Genomic DNA, 23295 nt, shown 5'->3' with positions numbered 1-23295 from the left:
TTATCACAGCCATTCAGCCTTTAAAATTCCTGCTCCATAGATCCCTCCTTTTTTGACTTTACTTTCAACCCTTCCCTGCCAAAGAACACGTTCCAATCTATTTCAATTCATCGAGGTGGGGGAGTATTCGCCTTTGACCAACCGCCCTCTGCTATGTCTCTCCCTCCGCTGCCCTTGTAGTCAAATTTATTGAAAAGAGAAGAGTGCATCCAATGGAAACTCTTCAGTCCCTCTCTCCCTTAATCTCTTCGCAGTATCTGACATCGATTTTGCTGGGGAGAGAGGAGGAGGGCAAAGGGAGGAGAGAAGCAAACCAAAACTGTAAGAAACTCTAACAAACCACGTCTCCCCGTGTCCCAGAGGACGCCTTCCTTGGGGGCCTTTTCCGTCTCACCCCCCCCTCACTTTTCCACCTGCGGCCCTGGAAACTGGTTCTCCCTTCCTAGGTGACTTGCGGATTTTCCATGGTCCTACCAGAACAGTCTCCTGAAGTCACCTCAATCCTGTTTCTAAAGGCTTCCCATTGGATGTCCCAATTTCCTGCATCTAATGTCTGACCTCCACCTGCTCACCAACCTAACAGCACCTGTGGATGCTCAGTGTCGCGTCAGTCCTCTTCCTGTCTATCCGAGCCACCACGATCCCCGGATGCTAGGCTGGCTCTGCTAAGTAGGATTCCTGGGTCCCCATCTCGGCCACCCGATGCCCGAGCCCAGCACACTGCTATCTGCGGCACAAATCTAATCACGCCACTGTTCTGTCCCCAAACCGACACTACCGTGGGTCCTTAAGAGAAATTAAGAAAAGGAAATGATTTTTTAACCTGAATAAAAGTACCAGCGACGCATAGCATCTCAAGAGAAGAACGCTTCCATCATACCTTCCCTTCGGATTCACCACTATGTAAATATTGAAGAGCAAAAGAAACAAAGTGTGCGAGAACTGATGAAGATATATAATCCAGAGAAATGTTTCTCAGAAACGGCGAGAAAGGCAGTGGTCCCCAAGGAGAAGGGAGAAACACCATCCAGGCCAAGGGCAACGCGCAGCAAAATAGAGGAAGAGTCAATAAATACAGGGGAGCGCGCTCAAACTCCTTGTTAAGGAAGTAACCGTTAAAGCAAGCACAAACACCATTTATAAAATTAGCCACCAGTAAACATTAAAAACTACTTAGTCAGGAGTATAATTCCAGTCAAGCCCACACAATAGAGGCAGGCATTTAAATAGCATCCGTTGGGAGCGGAATTTGGCGCTCTCCTTGGTGAACCCTGAAGATCATTTGATCCAGTACATTTATTTCTAGAGCCCTATCCTAAGTAGAAATATGGCCAAGATGCTCACGGACGCAGCATTCATTATTTTTCAATTAAAAACAGCCACAGTGATTTCACAATTAAAAAAAAGAATAGTCAAGGGTTTCTCAGGTTCACTCCCTAAGCCTGGCAAGAAACACGGTGGGGGAAATACACGGAAATGCTGCCGCTGATTCCATCTCCCGAAGGAACGAAGAGTCTCATTTGCTTTATTTCTACACGTTCCTTCCACTGGATAAAAGCAACATAGATGCCCACCACTAGGAAGTAGTTCTAGGATAGAATGCCAAGTGCACAGCACACCAGCTGTGTGCCCGAGTCCCTTCTGTCCCGCTCACCTTCCCACCTGCACCTTTGTCCGGAACTCTGCGGCAGACCTTCCTCTCTTCACACCCCGACTCTCCAAGTTTATCCACTTTTGTGTATAAACTTGAATAGCCAATTTACAGGACAGTCACTCCACGGTTAAATCCGCCTGCCATAACACACTCCATCTCCTCTACGTGCCAAATGGCGACGGTGCGGCTGTATCTATGGGGTTACTTCTTTCGTGGAGCAATTACATTTCCTTGCCCTCTCCCAACCCTCCGGCACAACAACCCTCTGCCCATCTGCGTGCCGGGCAGGATGAGTCATGGGCAGTCTGAAGGCTTTCGTGAATTATTTTATGTTCTTTTTTTTTTTCTTTTTGGGTCACACCCAGCAATGCACAGGGGTCACTCCTGGCTCATGCACTCAGGAATCACCCCTGGAGGTGCTCAGGGGACCATATGGGATGCTGGGATTTGAACCCGGGTCGGCCGCGTGCAAGGCAAATGCCCTACCCGCAGTGCTATCACTCCAGCCCCGAATTATTTTATGTTCTCTTCAACTCTTCTCTAGGAAAATCACAACAAATGTCCTTGCCTGGCCTCTCTCGTACCTCAGCTCTCTTCCAACAGGACTATTTGTTTCTGGCCTCGGGGGCTGCTACAGGCATTTGTAAACCTGAAGAGAAAATTCTTAGCAAAGTCTTCTTGGCCACCCACAAACCAGCCGCCAAAATATACTGTAGCACCCCTCCCGATGTCACGTCTCGTCACAGCCCCTAGATCCTTCACTGCAGCCACGTGAAAGCAGCGCACTTTCTCGAACCCTGCTGCTGCTCAGTATAGCCTCTCGGCTGCCGCTTCCTCTGCTTCCCTGGGGTCACACAGCCGCCCTCCTACCCTCCCCAGGGAGCGCCGAGGGTCAGCAGGGGCCAGCTCTCCTGGAACTGAGTCCCAGACGTGTCAGTACTCCTGCCCCGGCTACTCCAGGCTAAAGGACTGAGTCCCAAAGGAAAAGTAGGGGGGACAAGAGAGAGGCAGAGCGACAGCACAGCGGGGAAGGCATGTGCCCTGCACGCGGCCGACCAGGGTTTGATGCCCGGCATCGCATAGGGTCCCCCCAGCACTGCCGGGAGTAATTCCTGAGTGTAGAACCTCGAGTAACCCCGAGCATTGCCGGGTGTGACCCAAAAAGCCAGAAGAAAAAAAGAAAAAGGAAGATGTCTGCAGTACAGCGGAGATACAGAGCAGTGTGGTAAATTTACACTACGAAAAGAAGGTATTTTAAAAAAGATATCCTCAATTGCGTTCATTCATTCATTCCATCTACATTCATGTACATTTGTGCAAGACGTGGGGGAAAAAGGACACATAAGATGGCATTTCTCGTCACGGAGCTCCAAACCCACTGGTACTAAGGCAGAAAGAAATAACGACCTCAGTTCAATTCCCGGATCACGGACCAGCCCCAGAGCACTGCCAAGAGCAAGCCCTGAGCACAGGACTGACACTAAGTCCTGAGCACTGCGAGGTGTGACTCCAGGCCCTCCCTGCCAAAGCATGTAAGTACACAGACACACAGACACACACACAGACACACATACACACACACAGGCACACAGACAAGCACGCACAACTGCTAGGCAGAGGGGACGTACAGGGTTTAGTGCACACGAAGGCGTGCACCCACTCGGGCTAGATCCCCACGTGACCTCCCTGCTTGGCCAGGCGTGGGCCTGGCAGCCCCCGGCACTGCGAGGCCCAACAGGCCTACTATCAGGGCAGGGCCCCCAGGCCTCCCCACTAGGGAGGTGCCCATGGCCCACATGCATGTCTGGGCACACATCTGCAGCTGGCAACCGAATTCCTTAGCAGGACAGCTACTCCACCAAGCCGCCATGTGTGAGGGATCTGCGGAACACCGTCTTCTATCTGGGTGGATGGACACGGCACAGCTCGAGGCGCTGGGAGGTCAGGGACACTAGCCTCCCGCAAAGAGCCAGCAGAAGGGGAGGGGGAGAGAGAGAGAGGGAGGGAGGGAGGGGGGAGGGAGGGAGAGAGGGAGGGAGGAAGGGAGAGAGAGAGGGAGGGAGGGAGAGGGAGAAAAATAGGGAGAGAAAAGAGGGAAAGAGAAAAAAGAGAGAGAGGGAGAGATATGAAGAGAAAGACAAGGGAGAGAAAGAAGAGGGAGAGGGAGAGAGATAGGGAGAGAGAAAAAAGGGAGAGACCAACCCCATCAAAAAATGGGGAGAGGATATGAACAGAAGTTTCCTCAAAAAAGAAATACAAATGGCCCAAAGGCACATGAAAAAGTGCTCCACATCACTAGTGATCGGGGAGATGCAAATCAAAACAACAGTGAGATATCATCTCACACCACAGAGACTGGCACACATTCAAAAGAACAAAAGCAACCAGTGCTGGCGTGGATGTGGGGAAAAAGGGACGCTACTTCACTGCTGGTGGGAATGCCAACTGGTCCAGCCTTTCTGGAAAACAATATGGACAGTCCTTCAAAAACTAGAAATTGAGCTTCCATATGACCCCACAATACCACTTCTGGGAATATATCCCGAGGATTCAAAAGAGCACAGTAGAAATGACATCTGTACCTATATGTTCGTTGCAGCACTGTTCACAATAGCCAAAATCTGGAAACAACCCGAGTGCCCTAAAACAGATGACTGGTTAAAGAAACTTTGGTACATCTACACAATTGAATACTATGCAGCTGTTAGGAGAGATGAAGTTATGAAATTAGCTTATAAATGGGTAAACATGGAGAGTATCATGCTAAGTGAAATGAGTCAGAAAGAGAGGGACAGACATAGAGGGACTGCACTCATTTGTGGAGTGTAGGGTAACATCACATGAGGCTGACACCCAAGGACCATAGATACAAGGGCCAGGGGGACTGCCCCATAGCTGGAAGCCTGCTTCTTGAGCGGAGGGGAGAAGGCAGATGGAAGAGAAGGGATCACTAAAAAAATGATGGCTGGAGGAACCAGTTGGGATGGGAGATGCATGCTGAAAGTAGATAATGGACCAAACATGATGACCTCTCAGTGTCTGTGTTGCAAGCTATAATGCCCCAAAATAGAGAGAGAGTATGGGGAATATTGTCTGCTATGGAGGCAGGGGGAGTGTGAGAAAGGGGGGTATACCCGGGATACTGGTGGCGGGGAATGTGCACTGGTGGAGGGATGGGTGTTTGATCATTGTGAGATTGTAACCCAAACATGAAAGCTTATAACTATCTCATGGTGATTCAATAAAATTTTAAAAATTAAAAAAAAAGGAGAGAGAGAAAAGGAGAGAGAGAAAAGGGAGAGAGAGGGAGAGAGAGCATGTGTGAGAGAGAAGAGGAAGAGGGAGAGAGAGAGAGGGAGAGAGGAGGGAGAGCATGTGTGAGAGAGAAGAGGAAGAGGGAGAGAGAGAGAGAGGGAGAGAGAGTGAGAGAGAGAGAGTGCTCTCAATGGGCAGAGCACACTGTCCGAGCAGGAGGCCCTGTGGGGACTGACCCCGGAGCAGGGTCGGCAGTGGACACTCACAGAGGCAACAAGGGGGGAAGGGGGGGTCACTGTGTCGCTGCCTCACGCTGAGAGTGAGCCGCTGCTGAGCTGGTTTCCCCGGGAAGATGGAGGGACGCGAGTCCTTATCCACACGGGTGTTTCTCAGCCCACGCACCCCACAGGCAACTGCCCGAGAGCAGAAACAACCAAAAACTAACCTGCGCAGAAGAAAACGTGTCGGCTGACACATCCACGTCACCCACCTCACAGTGCACGGGCTCGGCCACATGCTAACCCATGCCCGAACAGCGCCACCCTCGAAACCCATGATAAAGTGACATATTGAATATTGTTCATTTTGTCCTGTGGCTTGAAGACATCAGACACGGGCAATACCCTCACTCCTCTCACACCATTCACTTCAGCGGCCGTGACTTAAGAGCGTATTACCTTCTTAATTGATTTATTTTGTTTTTTAGTGTCATCGTTTTTTTTTTTTTAATTCTTTTATTGACTCACCATGTGGAAAGTTACAAAGCTTTCAGGTTTAAGTCTCAGTTATACAATGCTCAAACACCCAAGTGTCACAGTTTTTGAGGTTACTTTTATGGTTACTTAGCAAAATAATTTATTCTTCCTGAAAGAACACCAAATCCCATGTAGAACTATAAAATCATACAGCTCAGGTTTCTAATCACGAGTAGATTGATGAGACGGTGCCTTCAACACAGACTGATTTTAATGCCAAGGTGCAAAACAGAAAATTGTGGATTAAAAAAATCTAAAGTTGCTCTGAAACCAGAAATGCTGGCAGAGACTAGAAGATGTTACACATCCAACACACACAGATGCAGGCACGCTTCCACGAACATCAGCACTAAATCTAAGCAGGAAGTATTTGGCAAACAATATAATATTTGGCAAAATAATTATGCAAATACCATACTCATAACGCATGTTCTAAAAGCATGCTGTAAAGAACTGGCTTATTGTCTAAGAATATATTGCTAGGGAAAAAGATTAAACATAAAATCTGTTCTTAATTTTGAGCAGAATCCCTCTTACTGAACACAGATCTTTTAAAATAATTTTTGAGAATACGCGTAATGTTAAATGCAGAGGTTTCAAGGAATAAAAATAAAACGGATGCCTCAATGTCTTTTTTAAATAGTTCAAGATTAGCTAAGGGGAATATTTCGCCATTCACTATAAAAATAGGGTTTTAATGCTAATCATTTTAAGTATAAGAAGGATTACATTGCGCAGGGGGGGGGGTGCAGACAAGTACTGAACAGAAGTGGGTGTTTGGCGCCCTCTGCTGGTGAACCAATGTTACTGAACATCGAGAGTCTGCAGACCCTGCAAGGGGTTTCTCAGACTAAAATGCCGTCAAAACTTGACTTTGGCTAGTAAAGGACTTTATGACTAGGTATGAGTGTTAATATGCTTGGTCGAGCTGATATTCCTTCGCTTCCTTTTGTGCATTTCATTACCAAGTATAGTACTAATAAGGACAACCCTCCGAAAGAGATTTCACCCACGGAGTGGGCATTGCACGTGAAGGTAAATTGTAGGGAATGAATTCAAAGAGTCTGGTGTCAAGTAGCACAGAGGATGGGGAGCAGGTCGAGGGAGACTTACGGGCGCTCCTATTCCCTTACAGGCTGCACTGGACCCGGGGCTGAGCGGGTGGAAGTGACTCCTCTGAGCGAGCACAGTGCTCCCTCTCCACTCACACACAGGCTGATCTGCTTCTGGATTTCCAAGGGGAAATGAAGCATGCACATTTCATGCCAAAGAACAAGCGCACTGCCCCTTGGCTGGGAGCACGATGGATGGTATCTGACAGGAGCCGTGAGCTCTCTCCCCCGCGCCCCTGGCCACTCTGACGCGCAAGCACAGCTGGGGCGGGCTCCGGGCTCCGCCGGGCGCCACGAAGGAGCGGAGCTGAGGGGTGCTCCCTTGCATCTGCCACTGGCAGGGGGACTGCGCCATGACCCACAGGGGCAGCGGGTCGCCTTTAAGAACCCTTGGAAAGAGAAGAGAGTCAGAAGTCCTGAAACGGCCGAATGAAGGAGTCAACAATGAGATCCGTGACTGGCCGAGGAAACACGCCGGGTCCTTCACTGTCCCAGGGTTCGAGGTAACACAAGGCTCATTTCCTTCATGCTGGGAGAAGAAATCGGTGGGAAGTGAGTCTCAGGGAGAGATGTTCAAAGCAGTGACCAGGGGGCAACGCCACAGGGTGCACACACCCATTCACACACACACACATACGCACACACACACACATACACACATACACGCGCACTTAACTGTGATGGAGCATGAGCGCCCGCAACCTACAATGCAGCCCTTCACATGAATGGAGAGAGTGAGAGACAGAGAGAGATAGAGACAGACAGAGACAGACAGACAGAGAACGATAGAGAATGTTCCGGAGATGAACCGGAAGACAAGAAGAGCAACAGAAGACAGACAGGCACGTGGCAAAGTCACACGCGCTGCTCTCGCCGAGCAGACAGGGGTGGGTGATCAGCATCAAGGCTGGACTGTGGAGGGGGTGAAGCCAGAGAGAGAGGGGAGGGAGGGCGGAGGGGCCGGGGTGGGGGAGGAAGCAAGTCACCCGGACTTCACCAGCTGCCTGATCCTGTGCGTGACAACACACCTCAGGCAATACCGGGCCTCGGCCACGGGCGGCGCTCCTGCACCCACAAGCCTGGGCCTGACCAACCACTCCGGACGGCCCATTTCACTGCAACTGGGGCCACAGACAGCACCGCGGGGCTCCTGGGGATGCCCCGCCCGGTGGTGCAGGTCTCAAGGCCCAGTGCTCAGAGCCCGGCGGGGGGGAAGCAGGGGTGAGACCTGGCAGTGCAGAGGGGCAGGTAGGCCAGGACGACACGGAGCGTGTCAGGAAGGCTCCCCGACGCTCACAACCCAGAGAGAGCGGCAGCCGAGCCCCAGTGCCGTCTCAGCTGAGGTCACAGTGCTCGGACCCCGGAGCTCGGCCTGAGTTAGGGGGCTGCCTCCTGAGGGAGCCCCCGGAACACAGCCGCGTGCATTCCCCGCGTGCCGCCTGCTCCGCACGGGCCCGGGTGCGAAGGCCTCCCAGAGCCCAGCGCGCCCAACGCCCTTGCCCGGGTCTAGAATCTCCCGCCAAAGGGAACCCCGCTACCGAGGCGTCTGAGAAACGTCTGTTCTCCTCCTGCCACACACAACCCGTCCTCTGTGGTCGCGGGTTTGTCTGAGACGTGAATACCATCATGTTACTCTCACGTACACGGCGTAATGACTTGCTATTTCTAAGTGTTACCGCACGAAATCCAGTTAGCGTTCACTGCCAGTTACAGTCACATGTTTTCCTTGCCATGTAGACTCTGAAGAATCCCCCCACCCCCCGCCCCCAGGTGGGGCCATGCCCAGCATACTCAGGGGTTACTCCTGGCTCTGTGCTCAGGAATTACTCCTGGCGGGGCTTGAGGGACCGTATGGGCTTCCGGGGATGGACCCAGGGCCACTGAATGCCAGCAAGTGTCCTACCCACTGTACTCTCTCTCCGGCCCCTGAAAGCTCTTAATGACCTTCGAAGGTGCAAGAGGGTGTTGTTCACTCCAGTCCCTGAGCCGGACCTCCTCCCCTCCTCACGACTCAGTGACTCGGGAGCTGAGAGTTTGAACACTTCCCCTACTCTGCTTTCTTAGAATTGAAAGGCTCAGCTAAGGCTCCTGAAGGTTATTGACTTCTGTATTTTTTAATTAATTTATTCTTTTATTGAATCACCATGTGGAAAGTTACAAAGTTCCAAAGCTTTCAGGTTTAGGTCTCAGCTATACAATGCTCGAACACCCATCCCTGAAGGTTACTGACTTCTTAAACTAGACCACAATGACTTGTTAAGACAGCGAGCATCCATCTGGCTACACTGGGATGGAGAGACAGCACAGGGCTTAGGGCGCTGGCCTTGGCCGGGGCCAATGCGAGTTCAATCCCCAGCACTGCACATGGTCCCCTGAGCCCCACCAGGGCTGACCCTGAGCACAGAACCTGAGTTAGGCGCCGCTGGGTTATGTACCCCACCACCAAAAAAAAAAAAAAAGTTACGTCCCAATAACCATGAAGAACGACCAAAGACTGAGCTTATTTACGCTTATAAACATGTAATGAATGCACAATCAACGCCCTCAGTTTGTGTTAAAATAGTATGAAGAATTAGGGGGGTAGAATCTGAAACAAACTTAATTGATTCTTCAAAGGTCACTCACGTCACTCGATTTTTCTAGGACCAAAACCGAGTTCACGCCACAAGGGCTGGAGTCCCGCACGGCGCCCTGGGCCTGCCCTGTCTGCACCGAGGGCGCCCTTTTCACAGGGAATCATGAAGTCAATCCAATCGGTATGAAATATTCTCACAGAGGGGATCTTGCGAGCAAAAATTACAGAGAACGTGCTCAGTAGGTTACATTTGACTTCTAAATTTCATCCTCCCACTGAGTTACAGAGAATACAGAGCTACTGACCTTTGCAAATAAGACCCACTGACTTTTGCCTAATTAGAAAACACCCCCCACCCCAACTGACACCCCCCCACCCCAACTTTTGCCTAATTAGAAAACAGAGAGATCCAAGGCTGAAGGTAAATCACCTGGTCACTTCTCAGTTCCTTCAGCTTCTCATTTCTTTTTTTTTCTTTTTTTTTTTGGTTTTTTTTTTGGGTCACACCTGGCGATGCACAGGGGTTACTCCTGGCTCTGCACTCAGGAATTACTCCTGGCAGTGCTCAGGGGACCATATGGGATGCTGGGAATCGAACCCGGGTCGACCGCGTCCAAGGCAAACGCCCTACCCGCTGTGCTATTGCTCCAGCCCCTTCTCGTTTCTTAATATAAACAAGGCCCTTCTGACGGGCTCGGGAAGGCCTGATGGAGAGCAGCCGGGGAGAGAGGACACAGGCCAGGCCCCTGGCTGCTCTGCAGGGCGAACACGGGCCCAAGGCGGGCCCCTGGTCTCCCCTACCAAGCAGCAGTGCGGATGGCAAACGCCTTAGGAGAAGATGTCTCTGAAAGGTGAACTCCTGAAGGTTTGCAGAGATAAACTGAGACCCTTCTTCTAGCCCTGCCCCCCCCGCCCCCCCGCAAACGTTCATCAAAGTCCACCCATAAGGTCTGTGACTTATGAGGCAGGTTGGTGTGCGCCGGGGTAGGGGGGGTGATGGGGGAACCCAGGGCCACTGGTGCCGGGAGCTGTGCACTGGTGGGGGGCTGGGTGTGGGAGCACTGTATGTCTGAAACCTAATCGAGAGCAGCTCTGTAAGCGTCTGTTTCAAAGTGGCTCAATTTTTTTTTTTTTTTTTTGCTTTTTGGGTCACACTCAGTGATGCTCAGGGGTTACTCCTGGCTTTGCACTCAGGAATTACTCCTGGCAGTGCTTGGGGACCATATGGGATGCTGGGGATCGAACCCGGGTCGGCCGAGTGCAAAGCAAACGCCCTACCCGCTGTGCTATTGCTCCGGCCCCAAAGTGGCTCAAGTTAACAAAGATCTGCGGCTGACTCAAGTCTTATCAATTTCACGCATCTTCCGCCTCCGGCCCAGGCCAGCTCTCGGCCGAGAGGAGACGGCAGTGCCCTTCCTTCCCGGAAGCGCTGCTCTAGTGGGCTTGTCTCGCCTTCGCCAAAGAACAACCTGGTGAAGAGTCACCGTTATCTTTCATCGCTATGGACTCTAAGGAAACAGGGGTCCGAGTTACCCAGCCTTCTCGCGCCACACCGGGTCCTCCACCAATCAAATCCTCTCTGCCAACAAAAAAAGATTTCGCTGGTCAATAAAAAAAAAAAAAAAAGGTTCCATTCCAAGTGTAAATGCTGCTTTTGTTTGTTTTCCAAAAGCAAACTTTGAAAAACACGCTCTAGCTCCCGTTCGCCTCTCCCTCGTCCCTCGGCCTGGGTATTGATTTCTCGTCCCGCTCCCTCTGCCGGAAAAGCACTTCTAATGATCCCCGACGGCTCCCTCATTACCAACTCCGGGCCTTCCTCTCTATTCCCCAAGTCTTCGCTTACCTCGGCCCTCTGATCAGCTGTCGGCCCGGCCTTTCCGTATGAAGATTTCTTTTCAATTATACGTGTGACCTGGGCCGCTGGGGGTTATTTGCCGAAGGTCACCCTCAGGCAGCGCGTCCCCGAGCTGTAATTTGAACACAGACGTGCCTTTCCCCGGAACCCGGCTCCTAACCGCCCCCTTTGAACTGCTTTTCAAAAAGGAGGCGAGGGGAGCCGGGCCCCCGGCTTCCCCGCTAACAACGCCGTCCTCTGAGCAGAGCCCTCGGGAGCGGGGCCTGGCCCACTCCTCAGGAGGGCAGCGCTGGGTCTCCGGGGAGAGACTCTGCCCCCTCCGCCCTCCGCCAGCCCAGGTGCGGACTAAGCATCGTTCAGGCTTATGGCTGGGAAACTGAGGGACAATAATAACTGATTTACTTGCAAGTGAGGAAGACAGTAGCTGGAAGGATGCGATGCCGGCAAACACGCCCAAGGCGGAATCTGCCGTCGTTCTGCCCTTCTGCGTGGCCGGAGGGGAGGGGATCCCGGCCCCACGGTACCGTCGGGTGCAGCCCCCTTTTCGCTTTGCTTTGGTTGGGTTTACGGGGAGTGGGGGAGGCTCCCAGTCGGTGGTGCTCAGGGTTTCCTCCCGGCCCTGGGCTCTGGGCTCCGCCCGGCCATGCTGGGGGTGACATCAGGGCCAGCTACACGCAACGTGGGCCGCTTGCTCCCTGTGCTCCCCGCCCAGCCTCCCGAAGGCCCCCGCTCCTCCCGTCTTCACGCTGCATCCCCGATGTCATTCAAACCTAAACCTCCGAACTTACTGCACGCTAAACGTTAAGGCACAGAAAAGAAAGACTGAGGAACCTGCCTCCTGCCTCAAGAAGATCAAGAGCTGGGCTGGAGGGATAACACAGTGGGCGGGGCGTTTGCCTTGCACGCGACCGACCCGGGTTCAAGCCCCGGCATTCCATATGGTCCCCCATGCACAGCCAGGAGTGATTCCTGAGCACAGAGCCAGGAGTCACCCCTGACATCGCTGGGTGTGACTCAAAAAGCCAAAGAGAAAAACAGAAGATCAAGAGCTAATGGAGGGGCTGGAGCTATAGCACAGTGGGTAGGGCATTTGCCTTGCACGTGGCCAACCCGGGTTCGAATCCCATACGGTCCCCCACACCGCCAGGAGTGATTCCTGAGTGCAGAGCCAGGAGTAACCCCTGTGCATCGCCGGGTGTGACCCAAAAAGAAGGGGAAAAAAGGGCCAATGGAATTGACAGGTGGAGAGACAGGGGAGACACGGAGAGAGACAGAGACAGAGACAGAGAGACAGAAAAGAGACAGAGAGAGAATACCCCCAAGCGCAGTGTTTCAGGAAATTTCTGGAAGGTGTAGACACTAGAAGGCAAGAGCGAACTCTGCCTTGGGGGCAGCGTCAGGGCGGGACGACCGCCGGGGAGTGGGGAGAGGGAAAGTCCAGGGGCCAGAGAGTGCCGGGGGGCCGGCCACTGCCCCCCCAACCAGGCTTTCTTCCCAAACCAGAAACCTTTGGGCCCATCCCCCACGCCACAGGAGGCACAGGCAGGGGGAGCACTGTGAGCACCTGAGGGTGGTGCTTCTCAGGCTCCCAGGGGCAGCCCCTCACTACCAAGCGTGAGGGTGCTCAGGATCAGGAGCCTGGGTGGGGGTCACAAGGGCCAGGAGAGAGGGGGGGATGGGGGCGGGGTGGATTCCGGGCTGCGGGCATGAAGGTGATGCAGGGAAGGCAGAGGACGGAGAGTGAGTGATGCCAGGACCCCCGTGGCCCCCGGGCCAAAGTGAGGACGGGGGAGCTGAGCCAGGAGCGAGCGGCTCACGGCCCGCAGAGAGGGAAGACGGGGCTGGCGAGACCATCACTGCGGGGAGACGGACACGGGCAGAGGCCGGAGCAGAAGCCATCAGCACTTTCTGTTACACATCGGCCAATTCAAAGAATATTTATTGCACAGCTGCTGCAGGAGATGTGGGGGGAAACACAGGGATAAATAAATCATGATCCCGGCCGGCACGAGGGCTGGGTTTGTGGAGGGAACATGAGATAAGCCCGTAAACGCTCATAATAAAGGAAAAATGAGACGTGTGCCATAAGAGAAATCTACCTTCAAACACACACAAATTGCAAAGGCCTCGGTGCAGGAAATAAAGTTAATCCTATGTAATATCGTCTTGATTCTCCGGAAGAAAAAATAAAGGCTATAGGACATGAAATTCTCCGTTGGTGTGCAAAGCTCGAGGTGCCTGGCATAATTAAGGTAGTTGGCAACATATTTGCGACTTCCCAACAGCCCGAAGGCTGACACGACTCTCCCAAGGAGAAAGCGGCCACTCCCAGCATCCCCCCTGAGAACTCACTCTTTAGCGGAGGGCCCGGGGGTGGGGGACAGATACCGTTTCCTAGGGTAAGATGTATAACCACTGAAAAACCCTCCGTTACATTTGGGTGGGAGCAGACTTTTGTTTGATTTAGCTCTCTAGATGGGTTTTATTTTCCTGAGGTTAGAAAGCCGTCCAGTGAGCAGTTCTTTAAATATCGCCCTCAGAAGGAGCCTCAAATTCAACATGAGGAGATAGTTAGAGAAATCCCTAATGGTCCAGCCAACATACATTTTTCATAAAGTGATTATCCTCTTGCAGGCTCAGCTTCCTAAGCTGCCCCCCTTCTATAATTGTTTTCCTTGTAGGCCAGGCAACAATTACCACTGCTACAAGGCTGGGCAGGTTCACGAGCAATATATTTTACAATACATAAGTGGAGCCTCTGATATCTGGTGCTCCCATCACTAATTGCACTATAAAATGCGCTATTAAAACAGGGACAAACAAGATTGTAAAAAATCACATAATGGACCGCGACCACTCACAAGAAGCCATCTGTGAATGTTACTGTAACACTTATTTTTCTTTAATTTTCCAGTTATGTCATTGTTTTGCCAAATGTCTACTCGTGGGGGGAGATCCCGTCAGGAAGAGGAATGCACTGTGAGATGCCGGAACCCACGGGCTGGCCTGCTGGCGGTACTGGATGAAGCTGGGGAAAAGGCCTCGAGTGACTCGGCGACCGTGGCGGGCCGAAGGACGTCTAGCGGGTCTCCAGAAAGCATGTGCAGGCTCGGCCGCGGCACATGCCATGAAACCGGGTCAAACCTTAGAGCGGGGAAGCGCGGGAAGGGCTCCCGGCCCCGGGAGGAGATGGGCAGTGGGGTAACGGACTGGGGGGACGCAGAAGGGTCCACAGCCAGCCCGGGACAGGCGGGGGGACGCAGGCGCTGCTCTCTCTCTCGCTCAGGGACAGATGTCCACGTCTGTTGAGGAGTCTTTGCACCTCTTTACTTAGTCACGCATCTACCCAACTAAGAAACAGCACCCAGGGATCACAGAGCACGCAGGTCCAGCCACTGGAGCTCTATACTAAGAATCCTAACGAGCACTTACCGGAAGTAGGAATTTTAAGCAGTGATGCAGATAAACTATCAAGAGTCCCAGATTTCATTGATGTCACTATAGATCGCAAATGCCCCAAATCAAAGATCATACACATCTTTGGGGGCTGGAGCAATAGCACAGCGGGTAGGGCGTTTGCCTTGCACGCGGCCAACCCGGGTTCGATTCCCAGCATCCCATATGGTCCCCTGAGCACTGCCAGGAGTAACTCCTGAGTGCAAAGCCAGGAGGTAACCCTTGTGCATTGCCGGGTGTGACCCCCCCCCAAAAAAAAAGATCATACACATCTTTACCGCAGGTGACAAACACGACAAACAAAGGCCACCTCCCTCCCTCCCCGAGACCCCAGACTGAAGGCAAGCAAGCAACGGGTGCCCCGGGCTCGCTGGCTCTTTGGGAAGAGGGAGCGTCTGGGGAGGGGGGATGTGCGGGGCCCTGGTCCTGATGGCAGGAAGGAAAGTGGGACTGGGGTCGGGTCTCCGAGAAACGTCAGCTCCACGCCACTCCCTGACCCTACTCTCAACATTCTCCTTAAACTGTGCACAGCCTAACCTTACTCAAGCCAGCGCCCACATTTATACTGCCTGAACTTTTCATTTTGTGCTGGTGTGATTTGGGGAGGCACATCTAGCAGTGCTCAGGGCTCACTCCTGGCTCTGTGCTCAGGGATGACTCCTGGCTCTGTGCTCAGGGCTCACTCCTGGCTCTGTGCTCAGGGATGACTCCTGGCTCTGTGCTCAGGGCTCACTCCTGGCTCTGTGCTCAGGGCTCACTCCATGCTCTGTGCTCAGGGCTCACTCCTGGCTCTGTGCTCAGGGCTGACCCCTGGCTCTGTGCTCAGGGACCACCCTGGCAGGTCTGAGGGAACATGTGGTGCAGGGATGGAGCAGGTCAACCGAATGCAGCAAGTGTCTTCCCCACCGTGCTGCCTCTCCAGCCCCTCAGTTTCCTGTTTTGGGGCCACACTTAGGGGTGCTTTAGGGCCACTCCACGGGGCTTCAGGAATCGAACCTGGGGCTCCCACGTGCACTGCAGGTGCTCCGGCCCTCCAAACCGCCTCCACAGCCCGGACCCTCCCTTGGAATTAACGAAACCCCCAGCGAGAAGCATCGTCATTGCACCTAAACTGTTCTGTCTCAGGAGGTACTTGAATTTGTCTGTGTGAATTATTTTCTCGTTCCCTTTCAGTCCCACGGATGCTTTCCTCGCTCGTGCTCGACCCTTCGAAAGGGAGTTTGTCAGAAAGAAATTTTCACAAGAAAGTGTGCCAGGAAGAGAGAAGACCGCAAAATGTCTGCAAGAATCTCAGAAATGGGAAAAAAGAAATTTTTAGAAAAATTTCAGAAACGGACCCCCAAAGCCACGCCACCAAACTCTGTGCCAGGCTGTTTCCCCCAGGGTGTCCCCAGGGGGGTGGGTGAGAGCCCCCCGCCCGCCCCCGCCCCAAGGGACCCTGCTCTGGCAGCCGAAAACCTCCACAACTGAGCTGCCACCTTGCTCAAGGTGGCTGCCACACTCGGGCCGAGCCTCACCTATGAGTGAACATGTTCCTGGACCACTCCCTAGCCACTCCCCTTACTCACCACACCATACATGATGGGGTCAGACAGCAGGCAACAAATCATAGCAGGAAATATATAGTGCACAAATATACATATTTTCAGCATATTTTCAGACATATATACCAAAGCCCACCTCACCCAAACTTTAACAACATGGTCCTGATATCCCATAGAATGCCTCAATGGCTCCTGCTGAAACAGAACAATCTTCACACTGTTTCCTATATGGACACTTTTTTGTTAGCACGTTCAGCAATTCTTCAGAACAGCCAATACAAAACATACTATTTCAGTTGTGCTTTGGGACAGGGATTGGGGCTTGAGATGGAAACATCCCGAATTTGGTGGGTGGGAAGGTGTCGTGGTGGCGGGCTTGGTGTTTGAATATTAAATGTAATCAAATATTGTGAACTATTTTATAAAATTTTAAAAAAACTAATTTCAGAAAAGAATTCTCTGCATGCATAGGAGTCATTTTTTGTTTTTTAATTTCAATTGGAATAATTTGGGAATTTTTTGTTTTTTCTCCAAATGCCAATGACTTAAAGTCTCCTAAAACGATGTGGGACTCAAAGGGAGAGACAGAGAGTAAAAGGGAGTGTGCCTGCCAGAGAGCGGGGGAGGGGGAAACCGGGAACACTGGCGGTGGGGCACGGGCACTGGAGGAGGGACGGGCACCCCATCACCCCATCACCGTCTGACTGAGACGTGAGCACCAGAGTGTGTAAGTCTGTAACTGTACCTCACAGTGATTCATCAAAAAAAACTTTAATAAATAAAGTTTGTTAAACTTTATTTATTAAACTCTATGTGGGAGTGAGCTGGCTGAAATCAGACGCTGTCCAGGGTTTGGCGCTGACTGTGTTTCTGACGGGCCCCGTGGCCCAGGTGACAAGCTGCGCCTGCGGCTGAGCTCCCCAGGGGCCCCAGAAACACGGCTGATAGGAGAGCGAGCGGGGTGCTGCCCGGCACGCCGGCAACCCGCCTCTCTCCCCAGCCCCACCGGCCCCCGGGCAGCCCAGAGCAGCCCCCGAGTAGAGCTGGGGATGGTCCCCACCCAGGGGACACGCACCGCGGGATAAACGCATCATCTTAAAGCGCGAGCCCGGCCCCCCAAGCGCCCCCTCCCCAGTGCTGCCCCCCTCCCGCTTGCCTTGTCGGCCGAGTCGGAGGCCAGCAGGTTGGTGGCCAGGGTCTGCAGCTTGTGGTGCGCGATGTTCTTCAGCGCGGCCAGGCTCCGCCGGGTCATGGCCTGCTTGAGGTTGACCGCGGGGTGGCTGAGCGAGTCCACGGCGGCGGGCACGGCCTCGTCGCAGGCGTTCAGGATCTCCACGGCCGTGATGCCCATGACGCAGCGGTCCAGGGCGCCTGCAAGACAGGGCCAGCCCCGGGGTGACACGCCGGCCGGCGCGGGGCGTCGCTTCCCCCCCACCCCGGACCCAGGGCCGGGGCCCCCCAAAACACGTCTCTGCCCGGGGCCCCTCGGGCTCCCCCTCGCCGGCAGAAGCTCCGTCGTCTCTCGCCTCCAAGGCCCCAACGCGCCCAGAAAATCAAACCCGCGCCGAGATTTCGACGGCCGGCCCCCGCCCTGCCCTCCCCACTCCTGGCTCCCACCCCGTCGTGGCGCCGAGACCACCCTGAGCGTCAGCGGCGGCCTGGCAACAGGAAACAAAGACCCGAGTGTGCCCAGTTTTCCTCATGTCCACCCCACTGGGGCAGCCCAGAGGACGACGCTCCTCCAGGGAAAGAGAAGGGGGAACATGCGACTCGGATTCCCTCAGAGGGCCCGACGCCGCGGCGTGCCTGTGAGACGGGGGCACGGCCGCTCACTGGCAGGCCCGTCCAGCGGTGCCACCGGCCGCCTCCTCCCCGGCTGCCCGCAGGTGCCAGCACCCTCCCCGGAGCGCACGGCCTTCAGGACGCAGGTTCCGGCAGATGGAGGAGGGGTCCCCTGGGAGACGACGGAGGGGAACGGTCCTGACAACAGAATGACGCGGGACAATACGGGGACTGAGGAGGACGAGTGGGAGAATAGTGGCTGACGATGTTTTAACACGTCCGCGTCTTGGAGCCCAGTTTGCGGCATATATGCTACATGTACTCTCCTTTTTATACATACATGAAAGGTTTTAGCAAGAATGTCCTTCTCTTGTTTGGCCTCCCGGAATATATTCTTATAGAATAGCAACACGGATTTGCACGGATGCTGAAATCATCCAGAATCATTCCGGGAATACCTCTGGGAAGAGGCCGAGAGCGGGAACTCCTTCAAGAACCGGGACCAACATGAACGGCCCGTGGAGAACCGTCCCGCCCCGGGGAGAAAGTGTGCACGCCTGGGGCTCAGGACACCCGGGTTCTCCCTTCTGTCAACGTTTCCATTCCCGGAACTCCCCCTGGTCAGTTTTCAGACTCATCCTCCGCTAGGATGTCTCCACCTCTCTGCAGGCCCGTCTCGGTGCCCTCTGTCTCTCAACATCTCAGGAACAGGCTAAACACTTCTTCCCGCAGGACAAGACGTGGCCTGGGGGACGGAGGCGGGTGGAGGGAGGCGGGGAGGCGAGTCTTGGGAACTTTGTTGGGAACTTTGGTGACAGTCCAGAGGCAACAACTTTGTAAATGCACCATGAATGCTGACTCGATGGCAACCATCTGCCTGAACTACAGGGAAAGTTAAAAATCAAATAATAAATACAAATAAAAGCCTCTTCGTTCAAGTTCCACAGGGAACCGTTCCTGGGGGGGTGCGGGGGGGAGGGCCTCTGTGGAGCTCAGCGTGGCCCCGGGGAGACTGAGGCAGGAAGTCCGCACGGAGTCCGGAGCAGAAGGCCAAGGAGAGGGAGCCTCTTCGAGGAGCAGCTCAGCCCCTGCAGAAGCCGGACAGTGCCCAGAGACTTGGGGGGGGAAGGGCGAGAGGGCTGGGAGAGAGCGCAGAGCTCACGTGCCCACGGCGGGTCCAAATCCCCGGGATCACACGTGCCCCCGCCCAGTCTGGCCGCAGCCTCGGATAAAGCCCTGGAGTGGCCCGAGCACCAACAGACTGATTCCGGGGCTCCCCAGGACCTCAGGGCCACACAGTGCCTCACGCTCAGGCCAGACCGGCCGAGTACGGCCCAGAGTGGCCCCCGGCACTGCTGAGCACAGCCAGGGAGACCAAGACAAAGAGACATGTTAACGGTCAACAAGTAAGTAGCTGCTCAATAAACAAAGGTGCTATTGGCCTGTTTCTCAAGTATCTGTCTATACTTGATTTTAACAAAGGTTTAGAAAAGATCCACTTTTTTCTCTTTGGGTTAAAAGGAAATTAGAAGTTGGAGCCCCTCCCAGGGGCAGCGTTGGGGAGACCACGTAGTGCCACGGCTCAAACCAGGGTCAGCCACAGGCAAGAGCCGTCACTACCCTCGCTCTATCCTCATGCTGTCTTTGACTTCCTGTATTTTTTCTTTTAATAAAAAGCAAAAATGTAGAAAACAGGTAACTCAAATGTAGAAAACAGGCAACTCGGTGCAATGTGAAAGAGAAACATAAACTCGAATCACCGCTGTATTCTGTGCTGTAAATGAAGGGTACATATGTGAAGAAACCACCTGCTACTAAACCCTTCTGTAAGGAATTAAAGTCAACTGAAGTTCCACCTCTCGATTCTCTGGTAAGGTTAATGAAAACACTCACCAACTTAAATGGATCAAAATTTTAAAAAATGTCACAATAAACTTGATATTTAGGGCAAAAAAAAGTAAATTAAATAAATAAAAACAAGTTTAAGAATTAGCCATAAGCAAAAATAACACCAGAGGTCCCCAAACCTCTTTTGCCCACTGGGGGCAGGAGGAGGGGCGGGAGGGATAGGACAACGGGGAGGGCGGTGGCCTTGCACGCGGCCGACCCGGGTTCGATTCCCAGCATCCCATGTGGTCCCCTGAGCACCGCCAGGAGTAACTCCTGAGTGCAGAGCCAGGAGTAACCTCTATGCATCGCCGGGTGTGACCCAAAAAGCAAAAAAAAAAAAAAAAGAAGCACAATCATGTCTGGGTCCTCCGGGCCCTGTGGGTGCCACACAGAGCAAAGTCGGCCGATGAGGACAAGACTCGGAGCCACTGTCTCCCCGACTCAGGTTTATACGACTAGCGTCAGCCTCATTTGATTCAGGAATAAAACACTGGGAATGAAAACTGCCCAGGTGAAAGGCGGGGGGGGGGGGGGGGAGGCAACAAAAAGAAAAGACTGCGTAAGGCCTAAAGGAAAGACGAGATGCTTTTACAGTGAAACACCAGCATTACTCAAGGGGACAGAAACTTGTATTCATTAGCACCCCCCTCCCCCCCCCAAAAAAAAATACATCCAACCCCAAATTATTGAGAAGCAGGATAAAAATATTTCCTCAGAGTTTAAATAGATTTCAAACACCTAACCTGGCGCAATCTGATTTATTTAGCTTCATTTTTTATTTATTTAATAAATAAATAAATTTAATAAATAAATAATGCCAATTCCTTCCGGGGTGTGCCTCCTGGCTCCCCGGGGGCCTCTACATCACTAGGAACGGCCTGAATAGCAAGGAGGCAAGAAGGATGTGTACTTCCCACTGCGGTCAAAATCCCAAGTAAATTCTTCTTCTCTATCTTTAGCTTGATTTATGAAGGCCACATGTTCACCCAAAAGCCTCCGAGAGGTTCTAGTTATAAAACGCCAATATTATATGCCATGTGTAACATGAAAGGGCTAAATCACACTACATTGGGTATAAGAATAACATACTCCACTACCTGTAAGACCAGGGAGTTGCTTGCCACTATGTTCTAGGGAATTTAATAGAAAAGTAACTCCCCCCCCCCGTTTTTTTCTATTTTCTTCTCGGGTCACACCCAGCGATGCTCAGGGGTTACTCCTGGCTCTGCACTCAGAAATTACTTCTGACAGTGCTTGGGGGACCACACGGGATGCCAGGGGTTGAACCTGGGTCGGCCGTGTACAAAGCAAACGCCCTACCCGCTGTGCTATCGCTCCAGCCCCAGAAAAGTAACTTTGTCATGAAAGCATGACCATTAGTCAAGAATCTCAGCTTCCTGAACAAATGTATTTAGGGCCAGAGAAAGACACCCCACAGGGGCACCCCGAGTGTGGAGCCGGGACTAGCACCTGGCTATGTCCCCAAGACAAAAGCAATCAGAACAAACACTTCAATGCCTGAGGGACCAAAGAGATGGCTCAGTGGTCTGAGACAGGCTTGCAAGCAGTCCCACAGCAGCTCCTGAGCACCACAGGGTGAGCCCCCGAGCACTGAGCCAGGAACAGCCTCTCAACACCACCGAGTAAGACCCAAAACCACAAAGAAAGTATTTGGAATATTCAAGAATCGAGTGTTCAAGAATCTGAAAAGTTCAGTATAAACGATCCCTCTAAATGTATCGTTTATTTAAAAAATTCCTAGACAAGTTTACCAAACTCTTATACTCAAGATATACCAGCATTAATTTAATAGTGAAATAGTTTGAAGGTGATGGGGCTGCCCGAGCACCGCCAGGAGTAATTCCTGAATGCAGAGCCAAGAGGAACTGGGTGTGACCCAAAAAGCAAAATAATAATATTAATAAAGTGAAGGAAAAGAAAGAAAGAAAGTGATGGGGCTGGAGAGACAGTAACGGAGGTAAGGCATTTGCCTTGAATGCAGCTGACCCGGGTTCGATCCCCAGCATCCCATCAAAGGACCACCAGGAATAATTCCTGAGCACAGAACCAGGAGTAACACCTGGCTATGCCCAGGGGTGACCCAAAAAACAAACAAAAATAAATAAATAAATTTTAACAATGCTTTAAAATGTCTTTATAAGGACTTCCTTTAAGATTAACTCCCAATGAAAACAGGTTGAAACCTGCTTAAACGTCAAAGGACCCGATTCAGCAAAAGGATGAAGTTAAACAGTATGTTTCTTTAATATTCAAAATAGGAAATATACCTGCACATAACACACAAACTTAGAATGTATGCACATGGATATTATTTCATTCTATTGCCCACCACATAAATATCATCTCATTTTTTTCCCATCAAGAGTAAATCACAGGAATGATTATCATCTTACAGATAAAAATCACAGGTGGGGCAGCGGGTAGGGGTGGGAGTTGGGGGGAGACAGAGGGCTAGAAGAAGCCCCAGGTAGCCACTGTAGGGGGTTACAGCAGATCAAGCAGACAGAGCTGCTGAACAGACAAAATGAGCAAAAAGGACCTAAAGCAGGTCCAGGGACCTGAGAGATCGCAGCAAGGAGGCTCCACCCTTCCTTGCCCACAGTCAACCCAAGTTCACTCCCCAGCACCAAATGTGTCTCATTCGCCCCTGAGATCCTCCTCCCTGCCGCTCCCCCCCCCAAAAAAAAACAGTCCAGCAGAAATGATTCCTGAACACAAAGCAAAGAGTAAGTCGGGCCCGCCAGGAGCGATGACTAAATGCAGTCAGGAGTGAGCCCCCGGAACACCACTGGGTGCCTCCTAACCCCCCAAAATTAAGCTTCCAAATAGCATCTGCAGTATGAAGCAATTCTGGCCTTGAAAATGCACAGGATGAAGAGCAAAAGCGGAAAATGACAAAAGATTTATCGCTTGAGCAATGGGATCGGGGATCAGCTTGCTTCTAATATTTTTGTGCTTATGAAATTCTACAAAAAAGCACGAACCCTTTGTATAATTGACAAGAGAAAAGGAAAAAGTGCAAAGGGAAAAATGTTGACACTCTTCACGAATGTTGCTTCTTTCTTGTCAATACTGTCAACATACCAGTTAAAACACAGATTGCAAATTAAAAATTACTAATGACTATGGATGCTTCTCAAAAAAGAATGAAGCAATTCCCTACCACACCATGGCAGGCAGAATGACTTAAATACTATTTAAAACAAGTGGAAAAATGGAAAAAAAATTGAAATGAAGTACAAATACATGTAGAACAAAGACTGTACAAAAAGGTTTCTATCACTGATATGTGATTATCTATTAAAAGTAGAATAAAATGTGTTTCTCTAAGCTTAACTAATCATTTTCAGTTACAATCTTAAAAGATTTCCCAGGAGAAGAGGAGACTCTGAGAGT

At 52.0% G+C, this 23295-nt stretch overlaps 1 protein-coding gene across 1 annotated transcript in view; it reads right to left on the bottom strand.

Annotated features, from left to right (window-relative positions):
* The window catches only part of WDR7 (WD repeat domain 7), a 344916-nt gene that overhangs the window by 253426 nt on the left and 68195 nt on the right, over positions 1-23295 (bottom strand). The window contains exon 14 of the mRNA XM_055125361.1: positions 17363-17577. Within this exon, the coding sequence (XP_054981336.1) occupies positions 17363-17577 (215 nt within the window). The remainder of the gene's footprint in view (positions 1-17362; positions 17578-23295) is intronic.

This window comes from Sorex araneus, chromosome 2, assembly GCF_027595985.1.
Source record: "Sorex araneus isolate mSorAra2 chromosome 2, mSorAra2.pri, whole genome shotgun sequence".
Lineage (NCBI taxonomy): Eukaryota > Metazoa > Chordata > Mammalia > Eulipotyphla > Soricidae > Sorex > Sorex araneus.
This window is presented reverse-complemented; position numbering and strand designations above follow the sequence as displayed.